General features: G+C 34.4%; 5 protein-coding genes across 6 annotated transcripts; 2 read left to right on the forward strand and 3 right to left on the reverse strand.

Moving 5' to 3' along the window:
- Positions 1 to 401: 401 nt before the first annotated feature.
- On the reverse strand, positions 402 to 3,566 carry LOC140972953 (ethylene-responsive transcription factor-like protein At4g13040). Its single transcript, XM_073435442.1, has 7 exons — positions 3,561 to 3,566; positions 2,286 to 2,345; positions 2,054 to 2,184; positions 1,528 to 1,612; positions 1,050 to 1,224; positions 770 to 891; positions 402 to 684 (listed from the first exon to the last, which is right to left on the reverse strand). The coding sequence occupies exons 2-7, from the start codon at positions 2,326 to 2,328 to the stop codon at positions 578 to 580; spliced, it is 663 nt and encodes a 220-aa protein (XP_073291543.1). The 5' UTR covers positions 2,329 to 2,345; positions 3,561 to 3,566; the 3' UTR covers positions 402 to 577.
- A 2,374-nt stretch (positions 3,567 to 5,940) lies between these two features.
- On the forward strand, positions 5,941 to 6,958 carry LOC140972954 (wound-induced basic protein). Its single transcript, XM_073435443.1, has 2 exons — positions 5,941 to 6,106; positions 6,713 to 6,958. Exons 1-2 carry the CDS (start codon positions 6,036 to 6,038, stop codon positions 6,783 to 6,785), a joined length of 144 nt encoding a protein of 47 aa, XP_073291544.1. The 5' UTR covers positions 5,941 to 6,035; the 3' UTR covers positions 6,786 to 6,958.
- Positions 6,959 to 9,706: 2,748 nt separating this feature from the next.
- On the forward strand, positions 9,707 to 11,343 carry LOC140972955 (uncharacterized). Its single transcript, XM_073435444.1, has one exon. The coding sequence runs from the start codon at positions 9,915 to 9,917 to the stop codon at positions 11,160 to 11,162; it is 1,248 nt and encodes a 415-aa protein (XP_073291545.1). The 5' UTR covers positions 9,707 to 9,914; the 3' UTR covers positions 11,163 to 11,343.
- Positions 11,344 to 14,165: 2,822 nt separating this feature from the next.
- Positions 14,166 to 18,889, reverse strand: LOC140972956 (nuclear transport factor 2-like). Of its 2 annotated transcripts, XM_073435446.1 has the most exons (10): positions 18,697 to 18,888; positions 18,471 to 18,538; positions 18,245 to 18,382; positions 17,652 to 17,931; positions 17,335 to 17,573; positions 16,975 to 17,146; positions 16,755 to 16,876; positions 16,581 to 16,646; positions 14,996 to 15,062; positions 14,166 to 14,759 (listed from the first exon to the last, which is right to left on the reverse strand). In XM_073435446.1, exons 2-10 carry the CDS (start codon positions 18,519 to 18,521, stop codon positions 14,473 to 14,475), a joined length of 1,422 nt encoding a protein of 473 aa, XP_073291547.1. In that variant the 5' UTR covers positions 18,522 to 18,538; positions 18,697 to 18,888; the 3' UTR covers positions 14,166 to 14,472. The 2 variants fall into 2 exon arrangements, with proteins under 2 accessions (XP_073291547.1, XP_073291546.1); XM_073435445.1 differs by having other exon boundaries at positions 17,335 to 17,931; positions 18,697 to 18,889.
- Positions 18,890 to 21,810: 2,921 nt separating this feature from the next.
- LOC140972958 (uncharacterized) lies at positions 21,811 to 25,419 on the reverse strand. Its single transcript, XM_073435447.1, has 6 exons — positions 25,033 to 25,419; positions 23,082 to 23,281; positions 22,751 to 22,891; positions 22,575 to 22,655; positions 22,328 to 22,455; positions 21,811 to 21,990 (listed from the first exon to the last, which is right to left on the reverse strand). Exons 1-6 carry the CDS (start codon positions 25,262 to 25,264, stop codon positions 21,945 to 21,947), a joined length of 828 nt encoding a protein of 275 aa, XP_073291548.1. The 5' UTR covers positions 25,265 to 25,419; the 3' UTR covers positions 21,811 to 21,944.
- Positions 25,420 to 26,192: the final 773 nt, after the last annotated feature.

Below are 26,192 nucleotides of genomic sequence, written 5' to 3' on the forward strand. Positions count from 1 at the left end.
GGCGACTTATGGATATAAAACTTATGACTAGACTTTTTGATTGTTTATATATTATAATCAACATTTTATTATTTATATCTAATATATTAACAAGAATTATCCTAATTTTACGACAATGGATATTTTTACATCAAATGCACGACTACTAAAGTTATTTCTAAAACTTGAAATCTAAAAGTTTTATCAACATATTGAGGTCAAAGTGTACTAGAGTCTAAAACTATATTTTTAATTTTAAAATAATATAGCACACATGTTTTTATAAAAAAATTTGAATTATTTCAGTTAATGTTATGTAAATTCATATAAAACTTACTACAGATTTTTGTTTATTCATTTGATGTAAAAGAAGGATTTTTTTGTGTTAGTATATGAAATATAAGACATTGCGGCTGATCGTAACATTGGATTGGAACCCACTCTTGCGCCTTTTATTTGTTCTGTTCATTTATATGATATATATAGTAATTGCTTCAAACTATGGTACATACATAAATTGAAAAATGGTAGCCTATATATAACAATGGAGAACAACTCAATGATGTAATTATGCTGCTAAACCAGACATAGCAATTTGCTATGCGTCGTCTTCAGATGAGGAAAAAACACGGCGTTCTTGCTCGCCTTCGGAATCATTGTTTTGGTGTTTTCTCAGTGAACCAGGGCCAGTTCGTCTCTGAACCTCTGAAAGTTTGAAAATAATTCATTTTGTCAAGCTTGTATCACTGATGAATCATTTGAGAAATCCTACAGGGCTGGTTTGGCTTACTCTTGCAAGAAATTGCAGAACGAGTCATGGCTAAAAAATCTTCCCACTTAAATTTCTTGAGTTCCCGCTTTTCTTCCTCCGAGAGTTCAAAGTTTGGCTCCCTCCCACACATAAATGCAGCCCTTCAAGTTCATGATGATGTATTCTTATATTTATAGGGTCCTAATAGTTGCTACTCAGAGTAGAATCAAGTGCACTGTTCAAATTATATTACGGTTTGGGTCTGGCTTCGAGTTACCGTTGAATCTTTTAGAGGATAGTAGATGGCGATATTACATACCTGTCGTACAATCGAGCAGCCTCTTCTTGAGATCCAACTGTCCCCAAATGTATTTGTTTCTTGTCAACTTTAATAGCAGCTTGCCATTTAGCGTTCTTTAAATAAACACCTCTCATGATACATGGTTCTTGATTCTCGACATGCTTTCTCCTGTGCCTCTTTCTGCGTTTGATCTCTGCCATTGTAGTAACAGAGAACAACTTTAACAAAATGGGCAGTAAATATTTGAAAGAATTGGTGGAAATCATTGCATGACAATCACATCAAATTAGGTAAATAGAGTCGTCAGACAATGTGAGCATAAAAAATGACACTGATCATATGTAGATTGAATCAGAATGGATATTGGAACTGATAAAAACCTCCGGTATAGTCATCATCAAATCTTGATATTTTTATTTATAAAAAAATAAAGCAGAACTCTGGTCAAAATCGATGCATGACAACACACGGGAAACACAACTTAATGAAAACGAACCAGGGAATTGCTGAAAGAAGTTATCTTCTTGTAGAATGGAAGAAGATCCCTTTGATGAACCAGTCCCATTATCGAAGGTAGATTCCTAGTTGGTGCGACAAATGAGAAATTGTAACTCAGTGAGTGAATTTCGATTTCAAATACAAAGTGGAAGTTATAAGTATAAAGCACAGCAGCATCTTGCACATGACACGTACAGCATATAAATCCGTGAACGGATAACTGAACCCTCTCTGCCTTTTCGAACTCGACAAATACAAATAATTTTACAGCTGAGACTAATTGTTAAACAATTAGCAAAATGCAGCAAGACAAAATCAGAAATTACAAAAGCAAAAGCTCCAATCTTTGAATGTCCAGAAAACTCAATATTCATTTGAAAACCAAAAATATGACAAAAATTGGATCACTCAAGTGTTAGCCCAGCAGAAATGACGTTCCTATGTTCCGTTCTAACTAATTAATTTTGACATATTGGGAATCACATACATAGAAGTGCAAGATGCATGTTGAACTGTGTTCTTACTTCTTTTGGCATGTCATTATAGGTTGGAAGGAAAGGATGAACGCTGCTTGGTCTTGCACTCTCCACACCATTTTCGGGAGTATGTCCATGCTCAAAAACTCTGGGAAGCGGAGCAAAGACAGGATTCCTCCCTAGAGAATCATGCATCGAGTAAGCGCTCGTGGAAAGAGGTTTTGAATAGGCCGGCCATAGGTACTTTAAAATATTTAAAGAATTATATAGCATGAAATACCAGAAGACAATCCTAATAGTCTCCGTCTTCGGATGCTGACCATGGCTGTGTGGTGTCCTCCTAAAAGACACGGTAATAACTTAGCTAATGGGACCTTATTTTGTTGGTGACAGCGAAAATGGAGAACATGATTACAAATAACAAAAAAATGCAATTAAATTAAGATGTGTTCATATCATCAACAGTGAGTTATGCAAAGACAAAACGATGACAAAACACGAGGAATTCGAATATATGATGATCAAACTTCCCTTAAACAAATGATAACAAGAAACAAAGTTCTATGCTTCCTTAACTTGTAGGCACACAATTTTCCTTGCCATTCAAACCACATTTGCCTTCTGACAAAAAATGCATGACATCATAATCTAAAACCGACGTTTCAACTCCTATACATTCGTGAAGTGTACAGAATTCTTGAAGTTCAAGGCAAACCTAAAACTGGTAGAAGATTAACCAATACAAAAGAATCAGAATAAAGTAAGACCTACAGTGATGCCAAATCTATTATTTACTAAGAACCGCAAGTCAATCCTACCATCCACCACCTTCCAGGAAGGTGAGAAAAAGTGAAAATTACCCTCAGTTTCCCCGTCATTTAGAAAATATAACATAATTATCCTCTTTCCTTTCTTCACCAGCTAATAAATCACATAACCTCATAAATTTAGCATCGTATTTTAAAGTCCATCTGTAGATTTGCTCAATCGAAGTAACAATTACAGTCAAGACAGCAGCTTTCTTTCTGTTTTAAGAACTTGATCCCAAAAATTTCCATTATCTTGTAATTAAACTTCGTAATATCCTCTCCGTTTCTCGCTGTTCTTAATTCATCCGATATGAAGACTGGGATTTGATTCTCAATACTCCGGTGGGGTCTACAATCCTCACGTGGGCCTCATGCAACCTTCATTCATAGACTCCGATCATGAATACAGGTATCCAGTTCCCGCAGTGCCGTGGAACCGCGGAATCCCTATCCCAACACAAATAACCACCGGTGCCGACAAAAACCGTACAATAGTACTTCTCCAACAAACAAGGAGTAAGCTAGGAAAAATGACGAAAAGCCCATGCCAACCCTCTCGAAACACACAAATTTATCAACTTTTGTAAACAAATGGCAGAGCCCATAAAGCAAATGACCAACTAGCACAGAAACTAAAAGTCAACCGATGCAGAAGCAGCAGTTTATCCACATTTCATTCGCCAAAAAAAGACCCAATACCATAATAACCCATCAAAAAGGGACGGGGTTTTCGGTAGTAACAGTACCTGAAAGCACCCTGATGAATCAGCGTAGAAACCAAGGCGACAAGGTTTTCTTGGTTGGATTACAAAGGAAAGGTGGTGACTGGTTAGAATAGCAAGAGAGAGAGAGTAGTTGATGTCTTACTCATGCATCTACCACCTTTATTTTCTCTTATTGAAAAAAAAAATTTATTTATTATTATAAATATGATATAATTGACTTGTTTCATAAAAAAAATATATATCAAATTATTTCACAAAATATTTAATATTTATGTAAAATAGTAAAAATAACATGTAAAAATCAATTAGCTATTTAATCCAATTATTTAGTAAATTTTCATACATTATATATTAATTTTTTAAAAAAAAATTGTGTTATGTATTATGTATTTTTAAAAATAAGAAAAAATGAATAAACCAATGGAACCGGGATATTTTTCATTTTTAGTAATGTGATAAATTCGAATTTAATTCAATCAGTTGAATTTTAACGATCATGTCACTTCCTCTAGGTTTTGAGTAGGTCTTTTGTGAGACGGTCTCGCGAATCTTTATCTGTGAGATGGGTCATGAGATGGGTCAACCTTACCGATATTCACAATAAAAAATAATATTCTTAGCATAAAAATTAATATTTTTTCATGGATGACCCAGATAAAAGATCTATCTCACAAAATACGACCCGTGAGACAGTCTCACACAATTTTTTGCCATAGTTCTTTTAGGCACCATTGGTTGCCAAACATATGATTTTGTATACCACATTAATCTGGTTCGAGGTCGAGTTAACAAATTATATTATCTATATATTTCAATTTATTATCTCGTACTGCATTGCCAGTTTGCCACACCAATATCACATTTAGTCTATCTTTTTTCTTTTTTTTTTTAAAAAAAATCATGGCTATATACAAACTTAGCATGCGGAAGCAGTTATATAATCAGGATTTCACTACCTGATTTCAAAATCATCTTTAATAATTTGTACATCCCATTTTCATATAAAAAAAAATGGAAAACTGAGGTAATTATATGGAATTGAGCTAACTGAGAGGATGTCAAAACAAATATTCTCTTGACTCATATACTATATGAATCTAAAATATACTTTAGATGGCAAATCGATCGAGTCGATGGAATAATGGCCTACGCGCTTAATGAAACATCACACTACAAAAGACCAATCTTTCACCGGTTTATTAAAAATTATATCTGGTCATAGTGTAGTAATCGAATAATCGATTTTTTTTTGTGATTGCAGACACTCTTGTAATCGAATAATGACTTATGCGCTTAATGAAACATCACACTACGTGAATAATGGAATTTTTGTGTAATTGTAGACATACTTGTAAACTGGTTTGACAATCTAAAAACTTCATAATTCACATCTTATTTTCTATGAATTCTGGTTCGTGAAATCAGAAGCAAAGCAGTGTCAAAAATAATGTCATTAATTATTACGGGGTAGGTTGGCAGCCCATACGTGATACGACCATACAATAAGGGTTGGACAGGCCGATCTCCATTTAATCGCCACGCTAACCAATTATTTCCGTCACCTATATCGCCCCTCCATTTTTAAATTTTTTTTTAAAAAAATAGTAACATTGAAATTCATGTTTTTTAATAATTTAAAACTTATTATGATTAATATAATATAGATTTAATTTTCTTTTGTTTAAGTTATATGAAGATGCATTGTGAATCTTGTACTTCAAATTTATTTAATCATATATATGTACCCTAAATTTTACATTTGGGTTTATTTTCTTTAGATGGGCTTGACTTTGAATTTTAAAATTTGAAGATTTTGAAAAGTCACTATGACAAGGTTAAACCCATAATTAAACACACAAAAACTATTGTAAGAAGTCAATTTCGTGGGTCGAATCTCTTATTTGAGTCATCCATGAAAAAATATTATTTTTTATGCTAAGAGTATTACTTTTTATTGTGAATATCCATATGATTAACCCGTTTCACAGACAAAGATTTGCGAGACCGTCTCACAAAAAACCTACTCATTAAATAATATTATTTTCTTGCCGGTATGAACACAAAGTCGGTATGAACACCAGAAAATAATATTATAAAAGTCAAGAATCTATAATTAAATAAGAGTAAGAAAGTCTCTGGATTTATAAATGTGAGACTGTTATATTTTTAACATAAAAATAATATTTTTTCTTATAGATCATATAAGAAATTCATCATATAAAATTGATTAGTGAGACAATCTCATATGAATTTTTTAAAACAAAAATGATGTACATAACAAAATTAGTACAAATATTTTGATTTTTTAATTTTGAAAAAAGAAAGAAAAAGAGGCCTATTTATTATTGGGCTTTTTAGAGTATTATTGGGCTTTGGGTTGGTTTTATTTGATCACCCAAGCCTGTATATAGTTTACAAGGCAGGTGGACCGGATGAATTAGCAATTTAACCTGGTGCTAGTTAGGGTTCGTTCCGCCGTGCAAGCGACTGGGTAAAATGATTTACGACGTCAATTCTCCCCTTTTCCGTTCTTTCCTCAGCCAGAAGGGTGGCTCTTCCGACAAGAGGTATTTTCAATTTCGTAAAGAGTTTGGATATGATTCCTTGAAATGATTGTTTCAATCTGATCTGGTGATTTGTAAAGTTTCGATGGAACCTCTAATTTTTATGAATATGTTTCTTACTATAGATTTGTGTATCTAATTTTCCATCTACGCTTAGTCTTTAAGGATTTAGTGTAATAATATTACATTTTAGAAGTGATGAAAGTTGAATTAAAAGGGATGAAGATGTACAGAGAAGTTAACATGAGATGGAAATGATAATGCTTTCTTTTGTTTCCTGTGATGGAAAACTATTTCAATAAATAAAACCAAAAACGGTATCTGTGTGCCCACAAGATTGTGAGTTTTTTCCCACCCTGTGTCAGTTAGCATTGAGATTTAGTGATTGCATTGTATTTTATTTATTTAACAGCAGGATACAATTTTAGTCCCTTATCGATGCATGATGGTATTTACATATCATTGATGTGTTTCTTTTGACGAGATTCAACTTTTTGTATGAATATATCATCCGCAGGAACTTCTTGTTCTGAAATTTTTGATTGTAAAAGATTGGTACTTCTCTTGTTTTTCCTGTATCTTATTGAATACTTATGAATGTGAATCCAGGAAAACTGAAGAGCAGAAGCCAAGGGAACAGAAGCCAAAAGCAAATGAAAACAAACCTGTTATGAATGAGTAATAGATGCATGCTATGTAAGATCTAGCTTGGATTTAATTTCCAGAATGCAAGTCAGTGTGTAATGGAAGATTTTCGCGCATGAGTTTGAAATTTGAACTGCTATCATGTATGAACCAATGTTGTTTTGATAAACAAGTGTACTATCTCTTATATGCAAGTGTTTGTCTTTTAATGTGGTTATGATGCCTTTGTCACCTGTTTCTGAATTTTGATATTTGAAGTACGTTTCTTGACTTTTTAAGGAACCGTGTTTAAATAAAGAATGCTATTTTCTGTTTGTTTTCGTTTATGTGTCAATGAAACTCGCTTTATGGGACAAAATACTGGGTATATTTCAGTGTCAGGGTAAAGAATACTCACGCTACCATTTATAATGTTGAGGTTGTGTAAAGGGATGCATTGATCAATTATGTGGAACGAGATGTTACCCTTAGTAACATATCATGTGTACCCAGGCGACAGACAATTATTGGATTCACTCAAGATAAGGTTTCCAGTGGGAACCGTTCATCGGATTCTTGCTCTAGTGCACCATGTATTTTCATAGTTTGCAGTATTATTTTCCTCAACTTTTGATTACTTCTAAATATTGACTTTATACTTTATGATGAGAACATGAATAACTAGAAGTTGTTTCCGCACTCGGATATCCTATACAACTTTTAGTGATATATTCCTGTTCGATTGATGTAGAAGATTATTTATGGAGGCTATTTGAACTCCTCTCTGTATCTGCATTGATGAGTTCCTGGCTCCAAACGAGATCAAATCCTGTTCTGAGTTCAGATTAACTGAACCCGGATCAACTTAGAATGGTCTTTCTCCAGTTCCATGTTCAAAACCTTTTGAACAGCTGATCCATCGACCAGTTTTGATACTCGGAATCGTTGAATCTTTTTGGGTTTTTTTTTTTTTTTTTGCAAAAAAAGAATTATTGGTTTCTACCCATTCGAAGTTTTGACATTTATTTGGAATGCTTGATGGCCCAAATGGACAAAACCCATTAAGGTGAATTTCGGCCTTTGAACCAGATCGTGTAGTAATGGTCCTCTCCCAACCAAGTTCTGTAATCTGACCCGGTTTAGGTTAAAACTGTGGTACACCTGTTTAAGTTTATCACTTATAGTTGAAATCTTTATAGTGCGTGAATCCCAAATGAAAAATCTGAGGATTCCACTGTGTATCGATAAGCTCAAAGGATTTCACCCGGTGGAACTTGATGTAAAATGAATTTGATCCAAGATTTGTGAATATGGAGTCAAAACTTTAATATTGTATTTGGATGGAATGATTTTGAATGAGATGGTTTCTAATCTTTCAGATAAATCCACTCAAGTCACTTGTCTAATTTCTAAATCTACGCCCTTGCTCTATCGTTCTTAATTATTTTTTAATAACAGTGATTTAAATCAAAATCATGATCCAAATGAGAATTGAGTGGCGTCTCTTGTTAAGAGATTGAGTTATGGGAACCAACATGTAGTTGAGAAACTAACTGTGAAAGTCGAAGAAATTTCCGTCGGAGGAAGATGATCACCAAGTCTTGGTCATCATGTGGTGGAGGCTTAGCATTTAATGTTGAAGTAATAAAGTTAAAACCGTAAAAATGGGTACAGTTGCTTGTGTGAACCAACTTGGTGGTTGGATTTTCCTGGCCCTCACACCTTTTTCAACATGCTTTTGGCGGATTTGAAAAGTTAGGGAAGGCATGTAATTGAGTGGTTCCCCATGTGGTGTAAAGACCTTTTAACTCACTTAGCAAAAACTTATGTTAGACGAATCTTGTTACTAATATTATTTTTTATTGTGAATATCGGTAGGATTGATCCGTAAATAAAAATTCGTGAGATCGTTTCACAAGAGACCTATTCAAGTCACTGTCAATCTACCTCATGTTCTCCAGTCTCTTTAATTGATTAGTTATCGAAGATGAAAAAGTTGTTTGGTTGGTTCGTGCAGGATGATAATATATTAATTATAAATCTATATATATATATATATATTGTTTTATTTACCATAAAATATATCGATGTGAATTGAGATCCAATAAATATCATCTGTGCAATAAAGTGTCAGTCTGACTTGGTGGGATTTTTAAAATGAGAGGTGTTAATATTTTGTTATTGTTTGGATATAAAAATTTGTGACTTGAAATATTTTGTCATTTTGTGCATAATAAAATATACCTCGTGTGTGTGTGTGTTGATTTCATATAATTGAAAGTGGAAATATATAATTCGAATGCATGTTAAAATTAAACAGTTGGGTTTGTTGTAGAGAGATGACTAATGGAAGATCACTTTATATATTATTTTATAAAGGACTAAATGAAGATCAAAAACAAACCATAATGATTGATATTTATCTTTAGTAGCTAAATAGTTTGTACATATATTAATTTTTTAAGGTCACATTATTACATAACGAACATTTAAAATTGGTATTTAATAGTAAATAAAGATGGTAGTTGAGCATACGTGTCCAAATGTCGGTTTTGAAAATGATATGATACCTTTAGGTGTATATATAAATATATATAGGAGAAAGGGAATATATGTACATATATTTTTACAATGTCACATTTTCGAATCATCCTATGTTGATTTATCGGACTTTCATGTATTTAAACAATTTTACTTTAATTCCCATTAAATAATTTCAACAATGCACATGAAAATAACCATTTTTCATTAATAATTGGACAGCAAAACAGATTTTATTCCATGTTTTGCAATAGTTAGCTACATCTACCGGTTGAAATCATGGTTGGGATTGCACGCTGTTTGTTATACAGGGATTTATGGAGACGATACATAAAAGTTATCAGACAGAAGGGATTTATTTGTCTGTTAATTAAGATGGGTAATGTGTGTTTAATAGCATGTGCATCAGAAAAAGGTAAATTAATTTGAGTAGTTAGGAAAAAGAAAAAGTTTTTCCAAAGGAAATGATTTTTTTTTCTTCCAATTCTTGCTCTCTTATTAATGATTCTCCCTCCTTTATTCACGCCGCAAGTTTGTTCTATGATCAATTGCCCTCCATTGACAAATCAAGAATCCTTTTCTTCTTCTTGTTCACCATCTCCCATTTTTCAAGGTCCATAGACTAAGCAAACAGACAGAGACATAAATGTCTGAGTTGTGCGATTCCAAGATTAGAATTTTCACGCTTTTATTTTCTGACTTGGTTTTATTTTGTTCACTCATTCTTTCTCATGCGCTCTACTTTTCTTACTTCGTTTTCTTCTTACCTTACATTCTCAAACTCGTATCTTTTATCTACCCTCTTTTCATTACCACTTTCCTTGTCCTCTTTGCTGTTCTTACTGGTCTTGTTCATGATAGTTTCTCCACTGAATTTGGTCAAAGCTGGGTTGGCTATCTGCAGATTGCTTGTGGGTCTGTTTTAGAAAGGTTGCAGTCCAAGAAAGAAGATGAAAATGGAGGGTTTGGCTGTTTGGAGGATCTTGAAATGTATAAAATTGTGTTTGGCCCTTCAGTGATGGGAGTTGAAGGAAACCAAGTTGAGATTATGGAGGAAAAATCAGGAGAATATCCTCTGCAAGGATTACAATCAAGTGTTAAAGAAGATTCATTCGATGGAGACCTCAACCTTAACAAATGTGAGCTTTTCACTGCTGATAAGGTAAAAGAAAGTTCGGCTCTTGGTGCTGAGATGGAGGAGAAGAGATTGGAGAGTTTCTTGAAATTGTTGGATGGATTCGAAAGGATGAATCCAAGAGTGGATGACAAGAAAGTCGAGCCACGAGTGAACAAGGAAACCGAAAAAATAGGTGAAAAACAGATTGCGTTGTCACCTCAGGGAAATGCATCCCAGGCAGCAGCTGATAAAATAAATGTGACTAACACCAAATGGAGAAAAGAGCACACTCCCAAAGTCAAAGCACATTCTCAAAGGCTAAACTTTAATGATGATTATACTAATGAAAATGGCGTGGAGAACTCTCCAACAATGGGTTCAAATGTTGGGACTTATGGATCCATGAGGAAGGAAAAGGAGTGGAGAAGGACGTTGGCGTGCATGTTATTCGAGGAGCGACACAATGTGGATGGTGGTGAAGGGATGGACTCGTTGTGGGAGACATACGAAATGGATTCAACTAATCCTGAGTCGTCGAAGAAGAAGAACGATAAAAAGAAGAGTGGATTTGAATCCGATGAAGAGTATGACTATGAAGACGAGATGGAGGCCAATCTGTGTTGCTTACAAGCCATCAAATTGTCGGCAGGGAAAATGAATTTAGGCGTGGGAAAGCCTAATCTTGTTAAGTTTTCCAAGGCTGTTAAAGGGTTCGGATGGTTGCATCGAGTCGGCAAGAAAAACAAGAAGGTGCATAATAGTGGAGACAGATACTAGCACGCTACCTTTTTGTTACATTTGAGAAGAAAAAAAATCTCATGGGATGTTTGGTTATGTTTACGGAGATGTTTTCAGTCTCCGGACAGCAGATTTGTGTAATTAGACACTCGGATACCACGCCTCGGTCTCTATTTCTCATGAAATCGATATAACAGGTAAATATAATCATTTATATGGATGACTTTCTACTGCATCAAAATTAAACAGGCTTTTGATTTATAGAAGTACCTCAAGAATTGCTTCTGGGAATGTTTATTCCGAATATATACTTAAGAAGGCTTCGATTAGCTTCAATTTTAGGATGTCATTAAGTATGTAACTTCGTAATTGTTTAAAATGTAACACCAGAAGTGAATGAGACCTTATGAGCTAAGTGTCTTAATCAACAGAAATTTTTTTATCTTCCTACCTTTTCCCATTCCTCAGCACAGTCAACAATTTATATATCCTGGCCAAATCCAAGACTTCAGACCCAAGGCCTAATTCTAACTGAATATTGCACTCCATATGCAACAACTCTCCATTTTCTCCAAAATTACACCTTCTAATCTTGAAGGTAACAAGCGAATACTGATGCAAAATTAACATTATGAGGTGAAATGTAAGTTATGTAACTATTATTTACTTACCAGATTCTTTTGTAAAGTAGAGAAGAAATGTAAGTTTTCCATAATTATGTGAAGATTATTCTTGGCAAATAAGTCCAGAAAATTTATCAGAGCAGCCTTTATTGCACAATGGTTTACTCTAGCACTGCGTCGATGACTCAAACCCTTTGTTAAATCCTGAAAGCTAGAACGATGAACTACTTGGTTAGCTACAGTTCCTCCGGATTCCTCCTATTACAATTTTTTTTTTATGCAGAGAATATTACGTAGGAACCAGTACTTGAAATCTTTATCGTCATCCCAAAATTTACAAAATACTGGCAGTTGCTTATCAAACATTTCATGCATGCTACCAACTAATAGGCTATTCCATAAAGCTTTAGATATACTAAAAGAAAGAAGTGCGCCATCTGATCAAGTTTCAAATTGGGTAAAAAGGTACGTAATATCTTCTCCAGGTTTTAGTTTTTGCATCCCCTGAACTTCGAAACATCCATGCTCGCTAACACTATACTTGTCACTATAAGGCTAGGATTCCAAAGAAACTGATATCCAACGGAAATAGGAACAGAAGATGCCTGTTAGATCATCTAGAATGGCGAGCTTGAGCAGAATTGTTCCGATTTGCTCCATTCATTACCGCCATCTTCTGTCTATGAGCTTCAGATAATCAATAGTTCTTGTATCGTTTTCCTCTGATTCGGTACCTAAATTCTCTCCACTTTTGGCCATTTTCGTGCTTTCTTGATCTTCTCCTTCATTTCTTCTTCTGTCTAATTGCTTCAGATAATCTTTTGTTTCCACATCTTCTTCATAAGATATGGCATTTGATTTCTCCTCGCTTTCTCCCATTTTCAAGATTTCTTGCTCTTCTTTGACTTCATTTGATACGACGTCAATGAGTTTCAAGAAATCTTTTGTTATTATGTCTTCTTCGTTTGATCTGGAACCTGAACTTCCCCCACTGTCTGCCATGTTCATGATTTCATGATCTTTCTTACACTCCTCACAAATTCCATGTTCTTGATTCATATCTTCTTCATTAAACATCCACTCGATGATCACGCATTCTGTGGTTCCGATTTCTTCAAAATCTTCTGTGACAATAGTTGATTTCGGGCTTGAATCCTCGCCACTTTCTGCCATTTTCTTGGTTTTTTACACCGATTTTGTGATTTGTGTGTGAGAGTGAGATGGAATAGGATACCAGATAGTATCGTCATGCATGCTTCAATAAAAATATATACCCATAGCGCACGCACGGCTGAATGAGCACGCCACACCAACAATTAATTATTTTCATATTATATTTTATGAATTATTTGAAATAATTTTAATTGTTTTGAAGTTCTCAAATTTTATATTTTTTTAATTGTTAAAAAATCAATATATATGATTAATAAATTAAATATATAAGTTAAAATGATTATTATAAATTTATATTTAATTAAATATCTAAGTGAAAATTACAAACAAAGTTAGTAAATTAAAATTAAAGTAACGATGTGTGATTGGATAACGGATCCCACAAGTTGTGTTTTTGGGTTGGGTTACTTGCATATATATTATGCTGACATTGCTAAAAATTTCTCACGAAAAAAATATTAATTAATATTTTGTATTTTTTTTTGACTACATATATCTTCATGTTTTCAAATATTGAGTAGAAACACTTTTGTCCATGTGAGTTTTTAGGGGTACGTGTGATCAAAATTTGAAAAATCAAAAAATTAATAGTCAGAGAGGTTTTCAACGATATTGAGACTTAACACATATAGTATATATAATATAATTAACCTGTTTTGAGTTAATGATTGGGTAGAAAAGTTTAAAAAGTAATTGATTTTTAACTTTTGATGTGTCATATTGCAAAGATTAACTCATTTGTTGAGTTCATGACCGCACATACCCTGTAAATCCTTCTTTTATTAAGAAACACTTATCGGATGCCAACTCCGCTCGTGGAAACCGCTCGATGATATTCGGGTGCCAACACCGATCTTGGCTTTCGAGACCAAAGTACCGCAAATTTGTGCTTTCGATAATAAATTCTTTGGGCGACCATTTACTCTCTTCATTTAAATCATCATAATGGATCTTAAACCATCCCGATATTGGAGCAACAGAAGTACACCCTACCAAGGAAAATTTGGCAAGAAAGTTTTGCTCACTTGTTCTGCTCAGTCGCGTATGCTACATGTTAGTAGCTTGACTTATATTCAAAGTTTAAGCGTCAATACACTGATGGTATAAAAAAAGTGACACCCAAATTTTCACCACCAACATAACGACTCGAGTACATAAAACACAGAGTAGACGATACCAAGTCAGAAATGGGTGTAGATATTACGTAACGGCGTAGGCTGAACCCAAAAAAAAAAACAGATGAAAATGAGAATTACAAGGCCAGAAGATTAATTCACCAAATACAAAATGTATGAAGAATTCCTTACCTGAGGCCTTGGGCGTTACCAATATGTGCTACTAAAGAAAACCTACTTGATCTCATCTAACAATCAACTAATACCCACAAATGGGGTGACATGAACAAATTAGTAAGCCGATGGAAGTTTCAGACATTCCACTTGCAACAAAATTGTCGACCCAAAAGATTTTCTAACCATGTAAAAATTACAAGAAATCAAATTCAATGCCAAATGAAACCATTCACTCATCACCGCCCTCTAAACTACAATTCCTCAAGCAGTTGCAGAAACCCGCGGCGTCATGTTTTTAGCACTACCATTGCCCATCCCACCAGGACGGTTCATGCGGCCTCTATTGCCATAAGCATTATCAGACCTCTGATATCCATCGTGATTTGAAGATCCTCCACGATTGCCACCCCTGTTAACAAAATCACTCCTGCCATTAAAATCGCCCCTGCTGTAACCCCTGCCACCTCCCCCATAGTTTCCACGCCCTCTGACTCCCTCATTTCTGAATCCAGAACCCCTTCCAGTTTGAAATCTCCCTCGAAAATTCCCTGTGGAGAGAATAAAAATTACACGTGAAAGAAGAAAGTGACGAATATTGTCCATGTATAACAGACTTTAGATTTTACAGTTGCTAAAGAGAACCAGCCACAAATAGAAACAAATTAACAAACAATACAAAGCCACAAGAACCAACATAGAATAAGCAAAGTAGATTGATCCATAGTATAAAATATTCCTAGACACTATGAGCATGTTCAACAGTTTAACTATAGTATCAACTTACCTCGAGAATTTGTCGACCTCTTTTCCTCAACAAACGCTTGGCGACCACTGATTGTCACTGGAGAGGCCTGAAACAAAAGGATAGTGTGATAGCAGCAAAAAACCAGTAAATCGGATTCACTGAAACATAAAGAGAGAACAACATGATCTGAAGTAGAATCACAACCATCCCAGCCCCCCAAGACCCAATATCTTTTTTTTTCATCCAATCAACACAAATTGTGGTCAAAGACGGGTCAAATGCGAGCTAGATGATAACTTCAATACAATGGTACAATAAACCAAAGATCAACAAGAATTTGCTTCTGCTAGATGACAGAATGGTAGAATCAAGGAACACTACTTTGAGATGCATGCAAATGAAAATCTAAGTTTATTGCTGTTCAGAGTTGCTTCCTGAAATTCCAGACTTCATTTCTTAGTCTGTCTCCAAAATTGGATGTCCAGCTCAGATATTAGTCTATTTTCATCCATTGAACTTATTAGCAAATAGCAAATTGCACAGTAAGATCTCTCTACATAGAGTCTCATACAATTAAGACTTTCATATCTTCTACAAAACACGAACCTCTTGAAAATAGAACGTCTAGGATCGTGTCAACTAAGCAGGAAACTTCTCAAGTAAAAACATACACAAGCATTCCAAATTAAAATTAAACTAAGAAAACTTTCAGGGAATATAAGTAGAGTATAACTATTTAGCTTCAAAAAACATGGATCTTCTCAGGTTCAAAATTTTCGAGTGAAATGTATAAACTGAAAAGGTTTTAAAGATAATTTTCCATTAAGGGCAGAGGGAGCACAAAATATCCGGAAAGTAATTCTTGTCACGTGGAAGCTGAATATAGCACTTACGTAATATTGCATCACCTTTGCAAATGCTGGTAGGAACACAATTATCAGACAATGGATATTACATTGAAATATTGCAAGAATTATAGAGTTGATCTTTTTTACTTTTTCACAGCCTTCATATAAATGCTCGTAGCCTTAAACAGCTGCTGAAGTTACAGAAATTTCAAGGTCTCAATTTAAGCAAAGGTTTTACAAGCAGTTCCAGAAATTATACGTCTTACTGTGAAATGAAGATCGAAAGTGGTGCCTTTTTCTTGTCTACAGTGAGTCGGTCTTGTATTCCAAGAGTTCCATCACACCCATACAGAGTACATGATATATTCATACGCATCGGGGAGTTTCGTCCTTTCTTTCTAACTTCCCATGAATTCTCAACTTCTTCCATAGTATTTTAATGGGTATCCATCCGAAAATAACAAATTATTCAACACTTTTTGTTCTCAAAGAACTCAATGCCCAAATATTCATTAAAGATTTAGACAGTTCAGACTTCAGGGTAAGTTTGGTTGGCTCAATAGGATAAACGTATTAACTTTTACAGTGATAAATTGTGTAGTTTTGTACGATAAGGTATGATATGGGATGATTATTGAGTTGTGTGGTTGAATTAAAGTGATTGGACAAATTAAACCTTTAAAAAAAAAAATTTCTACCCACAATTAATCATTGTGCACCCCATTGCAGGAAACAGAACAATGATCCAATCTCATCAACATACAGAATAAACATACCTCGAGAGCTTTTTGCACAGAACTTGCCTCTTCAAATTCAACAAATCCAAAACAAAATCCTTGTTGCTGTGGCAATATATTAAAATAGCTTTAAGTTATTAAGCCATCGACAGGGAAAAGAAGCACCAATCATGTCATCCGCCCATAATAAAAGATTGGTAGATCTGAACATACTCTGTTGCTTCTAACTTGAATTCCATCAATCTTGATTGTCCCAAATTTCTTGAATACTTCCTCAAGTAGGGCTTCAGTAGCATTCATTGGAAGGCCTTTTATATATACCGAGTAACCATCAGCTGCACAAAGTGGAGAACGAAAATTTTGAAAATAAATAGTGAAACAAGTATTGAAATGACAATATCACTCTATAAATAGATCCATTAGCATATTGTACCTTCACCCTCTTGGTTATTTCCATTATCAGTGGCAGATTCCGCATTGGAAACAGGTTCATCATTTACTGGGGTAAATGTTGGGATCTGCTGCTCCGCGTTCACCGACGGAGCTTTCCGAGAAGCAGATGGTGGAGGTGAGAAAGTTGCTGCACTTTCCTTGAGATCCATCACCTGAATTATTGAAGGGGTGAATATTAGACAAGTGGCAAAGCAACAACAAAAAACTACAACTGAACCTACCTCACAAATATCCAGAAATAACAAAATAAACCAAAGTATAAGAACCAAACTCAAATCAGATATACAAATCAACTCAATAAGAGTTGGGATCGTTTCTTTAACCACCCAAGATCACTTACAATAGAAGCATAAGACTTCTTTAACACTTCCTCACTTTTAGCATTCGACTCAACTACGATCTGAGAATCATCCTTTGCTTGGTCATCAACCTCACTGATGGGAACCTCTTCTTCAACAACGGGCACATCTTCATTCACATCTCCATTCTCAGTTGGATAGTAAACTTCTTCTAAAATAGATACATCAGCAGAAGGCGTACTGAGCTCGGAAGTATGGTTCTCCTGAACTGAAGATGGAACTGCCAACAAAAACAGAAAATTCAAAAAGTTGAAGAAAATGACAAAGGGGAAAATAACCAATTGAATGGCATAGTCACCTGGCTCAGCTCTAATGGGCACCACAACATCATTGACCACTGCTGGATTCACATTAGCATTGTCCACAAATCGAAACATGTCATTCAAAACAAAGTAGCCTCTCTCTTGTGGCGCGAGGAAGAAAGTTTGAGCAAAATTGCGAACAGCTTTGTCCTTCCCTGTCAGATAACCAGTAACGAGAACCTGAAAACCACCACCAAAGGACTCTTGTGCATCCACAGATTTGATCTCAGCTTTGAAATCTCCATAGTTGAGGGAAACAATTTTCTCATTAATGGCCTGCACATCACATCACACTCAAAACATGGACTGCATTATAAAATCGAGTAAATAAATGGCATCGATCCATTAAACACCTGGGCATATGAACCAGATCATTCAACAATGAAAATAATAAATAATCAAACAATTAACAAGCTGCTTTCTCCCTTCAAATTTTCTCATCATGGTCATTTCAGCAACCAAACAGACAAAAAGTAAGCATTACATATCTGATAAACTTAGCTTAACCATCACTCATAACCATGTTAGTTTCTAAAATCAACTAAAGATAAAAGTAGAAGATACGTCTAGATGTAGAAAGAAAGATTACTTGCATAGTGGTGGTAATACTCATGGATCCTTCGGCCTCAGGTCGCCCAAGTTTGCTGGTGTCCTGGTAAAACCGGTGAACAAGCTCCGGAGAATGATGCAAGATGTGATAATACTGCTGCACAAATGCGTTCCCAACCTAAACTCCCAATAGAAATCTAATCGAGTTACCACGAAGAAATTAAATCACAGAAAAATATCACAACCCAACAAGTAATAGAACATACAACTTGAGCAGAAACTGGGGTCTGCGTAACTCCTGCTGCCTCCGCCGCCATCACCAAGTCAATTAGCTCTGTAGCAAAACGTACAAATAACCAAATCAAGTAAAAAAAACCACGTACACATAACTGTAACTTCACGGATTCATCCTTGCACTCTAATTATGACTTATGCTCTGAAACACAATACGAAACATGTAAATGACTAATAGATCATCGGATCGGCTCATACCTATAAGCGAATCTGACTCGAAAGAGCTATTGCCGTGAGAGAGAATCAACTCTGGTCTCTCTACTCACGTTTCTGCGAGGACTTCCGCTGCTCAGGTAGTGGAATCTAGGGTTTAGAAGAACGTAAAGCGAGGGGTCTTTGGTTTATATATCGGCGCAAAGAACCTGAAATCTTTATGGGATTGATTGAACAAATAAATGTGCTTTCAGATATTTTATCAATCGCTAATGATTATTTGTTGCTTCAGAACTTAATTCAATAAGGTTATATTTCGTAAATATAATCCAATTCTTTTATTAAATATTAATATTAAATACTAATAAAAGATGTGTAGCATGTCTTATTATTATTTTTAATTTGATCGAATAATATTAAACAATTAAAACGAAATTATTTTCAATTTAGAGTTGTTCGATTTAAAAGAGAAATTTTGTTTAGATTTTTTCTATTTAAAATATGGAGTGACTTGAAGAAGTTTTTAGTAGGGAAGAAAGATAATTATGGAATTAAATATTTTGGTATCAGAGAAGTTTTGTTTATATTTTTTTCTATGAAAATATGGAGTGGCTTGATGATATTTTAGTAAAGTAAGAAGGATAATTATGAAATTAAATATTATCGAATAGTAAAATTATAAGGTCCACCATACAAATTGAAAAGTGTGAAAAAGAATTATTTATTTCATTCTATATGTAAACAAATCAACATTTTATAGAATCAACCAACACTTATCAATAATATTAATTTTAGTAATTAATTATATCAATGCATCATCTGTGCAAGAATTGTTGGTTTTAGGTGCGGCATTTTGATATATAATTATGAAATTAAAAAAATTAGACACCGAAATTTACGTGGAAAATCAATAAAATTTAAAAGGGTAAAAAAAATACAGGCAATATGATTTCACAATAATATTTTATGGTGTAAAATCAACCACTACGTTTCCAAAGATAACACAATCTTAATACAAGATAACAAATATATCACAAATATTATAGAAATAATTAGGAGAATAGAGAAAGTTGAGAATTGAGATTTTCAACTTGAGAACGAGATGATTTCATTTGATGGTGAATGGATCTATTTAAAGAGCTTGTGAACACGAGAAGCAAATTCTCAATTGAATTTGTCTTCAATTTTGTCACACATCTTCTGAAATTGCACGCGAATGCATTAATGGTTTGGATCATATGTTCACATGTTTCACACATACTTTGCGGACATTTCTCCAACTTGGATATTTGATCGAGAATCAACATATCTCCGCACATCTTTTCAAACTTGTCGTTTTCTGCTGCTTACGTTTCTGTTAGGTCACATAAGCATCTACACCACTCAAACTTATCTGTTTTCACTAGTTTGGTCATAAAATCAGATACATTGTTCTTTCTATGGATCTTCTGCATATCTACACTTCTTTCGTCTACTTCTCGCATAAAGTGAAATTGAATTCCAATATGTTTGGTCCTGGAATGAAAGGTCGAATTCTTTGCAATGTGCAAAGCACTATTGTCACGAAACAAAATAACTTTATCTTGTTTGTACTCGATCTCCTCCAATAACTTTTAAATACATATCGCCTCCTTGCAAGCTTGAGTAGTTGACATATATTATATCTCTGTTGTAGATAATGGCACAACTGTTTGTAATTTTGAATTTCAGTTTACTGCTCCTTCTACAAGTGTAAATACATAACTAGCAATAGATTTCTTATTGTAAGCTCCATATTGCCCATGAGTATAAAATCTAATCATCCATAATATAATACAGCATTTGATGTCCTCTCAATGTATCCAAAGATCATCTTAACAATAGTTCAATGCTTTCATCCAAGATTCGACATATATCGACTAACCGTTCCCACTGTTTGAGCAATATTCGGTCTTCTACAGATCATGACGAACATCAAACTTCGCACTGCTGATGCATATAGTACTCGAGACATCTCTATCATATCTGGTTCACTGCTGTGACACATCTCAGACTGTCTAGAGTGTTGATATGATCGATCATTGATGAAGATTCCACCATCTGAAGAGTATAAAGCATTCTCTTCAGGAAAATCTCATTGTGTATTGACTTGACTTCGTATATCTTTGCCGGAGTATCTCACATAACTTTTGACATCTTTATCTCATTGATACTTGACAGTACTTTCTCTGTTATGACTTAATGTAAATTAGTAACAATATTATCATTCATTTTATCCCATTTTCTACCGTCCGTTATTTTTCTCGATCTATCTCAACAGCCGCCAAACAGTTTCTTTTTTAAAATTGCTTGTATTTTTTTTATTTTTACAGCATAAAATTGCTCCCATTGAATTTTGATTTCTCGTACATGTCCGCAATTATGTTTACAATAATTTAGTAGATTGGACAAAACAATCTCACCTTAATACAAATCTCGACGACAAAATCTTTTCTGATATGGAAGATCAGTCTAGGCTACGATCACATAGCAGACTCAGTATTTTAAAAAATTTCAAATCAAGTCTCTGATACCACTTGTTAGTCCCAAGTGTGATATCTTGAGATATAATTATGAAAATAAAGAATAAATTGGACACCGAGATTTACACAGAAAACATCTAAAAATTATTATGATAAAAACCACATATAAGATAAAAAGAAATTCACTATAACATTGTATGATTTACAATCACTCACAGTGTTTCAAAAAAAAAAACTCACTATCTTAATATAAGAAAACAAACACCTCACAATTATTATAGAAATAATTTAAAAAAGAGATAAACATTATAATTAAGTTTCTCAACTTTAAAACAGGAAGATTTCATCTTATGGTGGAGAGATCTATTAATAGAGCTCATCCTGACTTGTGAACACGAGAAGCAAATTTTCAATTGAATTTACCTTCAACTTTGTCACACATCTTCAGAAATTGCATGTGAATGCATCAATGGTTTGGACCGTGTGTTCACATGTTTCATACATACTTTCACAAAACAGGTGAGATCTTAGTATCTATGAAAGGTGGGATTTTATATAATTTTTGTGAAGTTTTTAAGGAAAAATCAAATAAAGTTAAAAAATTTGACCTTGGAAAAGAACCAACAACGGTCTTCTTAAATCAATAAACAACCCATCATAAACAGCATCACATTGATATAAGAGACTGAAATTACATAAGATAATGAAATTCAAAATCCCCATACTCTTGAAATATTGGAAGTCAGTAAACAAAATGGGACAGACTTGAGATTAAACCCAGCCAGCCACTCTTTACACAGGGGAAGGCAAGCTGACCAAAAGTCGACCATTCACCACGCTGCAAAATGGAAAGGAATTAAGCTTTGTTATATCATGTTATTATTATAACACTATATAAATGCACAAAACACTTAACAGATTATTTCGGTTTAACCGAATTAAACGAAAATCCTTCTTATACATATTTCGATTTCACTAGCTCCCCTATTTTGGTGATCTTCTTAAATTCGGTTCGGTTGGCTTGGTTCTTAGAAGTATGATTCGGTCGACAACTGAATGGAACAATCGTTTAACCCAAGTCGAGAACAAATCCTCGTACCCAATAGAAATCGAGCAAAGAGTGGTGATCCAGTGACCCAAACATGTATATGCGAGATGAAGTGAGGGAGGTTTACCTCTTCACGTAATAGTAACAGAAGTCTGCCAGGATAAAAGTCTGAACAATTTCTGCTAACAGGACCATAGGAACCCAAGCATACCCAGCGCCAACCAGGAACAAATACTTTCCAGCAGAATCATACACCTGATATCAGGCATTGATCAAGGAAACAACAGCGCCAACAAATTGAAATTAACCAATGAGTTTATAGGTTTGACAGATTATTATGCAAAAACGGAACCGAAACACCAAACATAAACTACCTGAATGATCCAATGAGCACATCCGAAAAATCTCGAAACCCCAAGCGCAAAAACGTAATGGGCCGTAAATGGTTCAATCATCTGAATTGAAGTTGTGCAAAGCAAAACAGCATTAGTACCTATCACTCAGTATGTTCTGTTAATAGATAATAAACTAGAGGTCTGATAAATTAAACCTCGGTGTTCTGCATCATCCGAAGTTGCGGCAAAACTGATATGGATTCCAAATATACAGCAAATGCCCAAAGCATTCGAGCAATATGTGTGTGATGGGTGTAAGGATGGATGAGTATGGCAAGAATTGCAGCCGGCGCCACCTATAAAAGAGAGGCAGAAAGTACAAGTATTTTAATGAAATCCGATTTACAGTTAAGCACTTTAACTTGTCTAAAGCAGCACCATGAACGGATTTAAACTCTTTCCAGGCACCATTTTTTTTAATTAAGACAACTATGAGCATGCATGAAAAAATGGCTGAAGAATAGAGCTTTAAAAAACTTCATTTACCACATAATACAAGGGCATGCTGTCCAGCTTGGAAACATATGTTGATTTTAATTTGAATCTTATCATGTAGATAACCCACAAAGTTGATAAGAGCGTTGAAAAATCGAGAAGAGTATGAATGTCACCCTCCATAATATAGCTACAGCATAATCTGGCCGCCAAGAATATTGCTGTGAGCTCTTGAGACTTCAAAGAAATGCCTAATACGCACGAAAGAAGCAATATATTACAATAAAGATTTCAAAAAAAAGAAGAACCAGTCAATACATGTGACAGTGGGTGCAATTTTCTGTAGTACGTTTATAGATTGTATAGGTATTTATCAATCAATAATTCATGACCAAAAAAATTCCAATTAATCTTTAATGATCGTCGGAGGAGTTGACTAAGTCTGAAGTGAACCAGTGCCAGTCTCGACTTTCCAAACTCTTAGGTTCAATGGAAGCATGCAATCGAATCCAATCACAAGCTTTTGAGTAAACTCGAAATTATTAAAAAGAGTATGATAAAAAAATAAAAGTAGAAACTAAACAGCGATCCACACAGTTTAAGAAATATGGCATAATTCTTGGGCTAAACCTTTGAAGTGATAACATGGAACTTCTAAAAACTTGATTGTAAGGGAATATGCTATTTGGGTATAACATAAATCTCATACAAATTGATGAACAAGGAAATCACAATATCGTATGTCAATCATTCTTCAAGTGAGCGTTTACTCCAAAGAATTGAAGAAGAGGAGGGAAGAGCGAGTGGGCAGCGAGACAAGAAACAGAGGAAAGGGGGAAACTTAAAGGGAAGTGAGACTCAATTCATATTCATCATTGGTTATCAGTTATCATCAGTTGAAAAGTAAAAACGCCATGGCATTACATATCAACGAACTCTCTGACTCAATAACTTGTAATTTCACACTGATTATAATGGGTAAAAGAAAAACCAGTATTTATTATTATATACTAGTTTATTTAATTAATTGAGATCGTATCAAAAGATTACTTGAAATACAAAAAGGATAATGGACTCACTAAGGAATAGCATGTGACATTATTCAACACACCATGTCCTTCTCTTGATGCAACAAAAAGGATTTAGCCTTCTTTCTCGTTTTACAAGTCTTTCAAATATCACAAGACAATAAAAGTCAACTGATTATAGGAGGATAGAGTAGTGAAATTCCAAGAGTTTTAGCATATCCAAACAATAAATGCACTTTAAGGCACAGCCCAAAGGCAACATGTGAATCTAGGCCACGACTAGAATCAAATTTTTTTGTCATTTCTGGTATGAAAAATAACAAAAAAGTTGCCTTCTCAACAACTGATCGATCAAAACGTTAATCGAAATATCTCTCATGATTCGGTAATATGTGTGGCTTTATAACACAATCTTTCGCAGGAAATACACATTAGTACTTTGCTGTAAAACTAACTACACTGAGTGAGTATATTGAAATTTTATGGGAACACAAATTTAGGTACAGGTTTGAACTTTGGCGCATTTCAGTCAATCCCTTACTTCTTAGACATCACAATTCACAGATACTGTCAACAAGACATATTTTTCCTTATTCCAACTAGTTTCTTATCAAAAATCCAAATCCCGATATAAAATCATAACTTGATTTAACGTTGAGAAATAATAACCAATTTAATTTTGTAATATCTGTCGATCCTAACAAGATCATTATATATGAATAAATCTGGTCAACGATAAATAATTCCAACTTTTTAACCGGACGGGTGCAAAACAAAACCTGAAGCTCGGACCACCTCACCCGTTGGGCCCTTAAATGAGACCAAAATGCAAAATATATGGAAAAATATCAAATGACAAAATGGAAACAAATCCGCGACGAAAGTAGCCTTAAACCCAAAAAAAATCCCATCTATGAACCACGAGATTGAAACGAAATCAATGGGTACAGCTAAAGAAGATCAACATGTGTTACCGGTGCAAGTCTTCTGAGTGGTGAGCTTATAAATCAAGACCAAAATCCCAGTAAAATGGACGGATTCGGAGGCGATGAAGAAATGGTTATGCTTCTTGACCAGGAATTTCACCGCCACCAGCGCGCACAGCACGCACGTCACCCCCAGAAATATCTTCACTTTCGTCGATTGCCGCCGCACCCATGCAAAAAGCTTATTCATCGGCGCCGAAGCACTGCTCTTCTTTCCCATCTCCCACACACGAATTTCCTGCAGAGAATTAGAGCTACGTGTATATGAAGCCTGGGAAAGAGTGAATTTAGAGTTGACACGAAGTAGAGGGGCATGCAACGGTTGAGCGGTCGGGTTACGGTTGGCAATAAAACGGGGACGACGTTTGATTTGGACACCAAAATCAAGATTACGGATATTTTATAATTCAATGATAATTTATGTAATTGGATTGTCCAATCAATGGCAGAAAACTAATTATGACAATTGGATTACATATTTATGGAAAGAAAAATAGATTTACATTTTATAATAGTGTAGGTCTCTCGTGTGACGGTCGTACGAATCTTTATCTGTGAGATGAGTCAACCCTATCGATATTCACAATAAAAAAATAATATTATTAGCATAAAAAGTAATACTTTTTCATAGATGATCCAATAAGAGATCTGTCTTATAAAATACGACTTATGAGATCGTCTCACACAAGTTTTTGCCTTTATAATATAGGAAGAATATTATTCTTGTATCAATATGTTTCCAACATACAGTAAAGTCTGTGAATAAATATTTTGCAAAAAATAAATTTAATAATTCCCTAAAATTGACTTAACATGTAAAAGAACCACGAAAACTTTTATGAAACGTTTTCACAAAAAATTCCGTGAGACGAATCTTTTGTTTAAATAACTCATTAAAAATAATATTTTTATGTCAAAAAAATTATTTATTATTGTAAATATGATCAGAATCGACACCTGTTACTAGTAAAGAAATTGGTCCAACCATATTACTGTTACTTATTGTTTACGGACATGGTTTCTCCAATTGATTCGAATTTCCGACATTTATTTTTCAGAATAATATTGTATGGAATTATCAGGATTTTGACCATCGAAATTTTAGGATATTATGCTAAACTCATTTGCGTAGTTTGATTTAATTTGAC

Source organism: Primulina huaijiensis, chromosome 3, assembly GCF_012295235.1.
Source record: "Primulina huaijiensis isolate GDHJ02 chromosome 3, ASM1229523v2, whole genome shotgun sequence".
Lineage (NCBI taxonomy): Eukaryota > Viridiplantae > Streptophyta > Magnoliopsida > Lamiales > Gesneriaceae > Primulina > Primulina huaijiensis.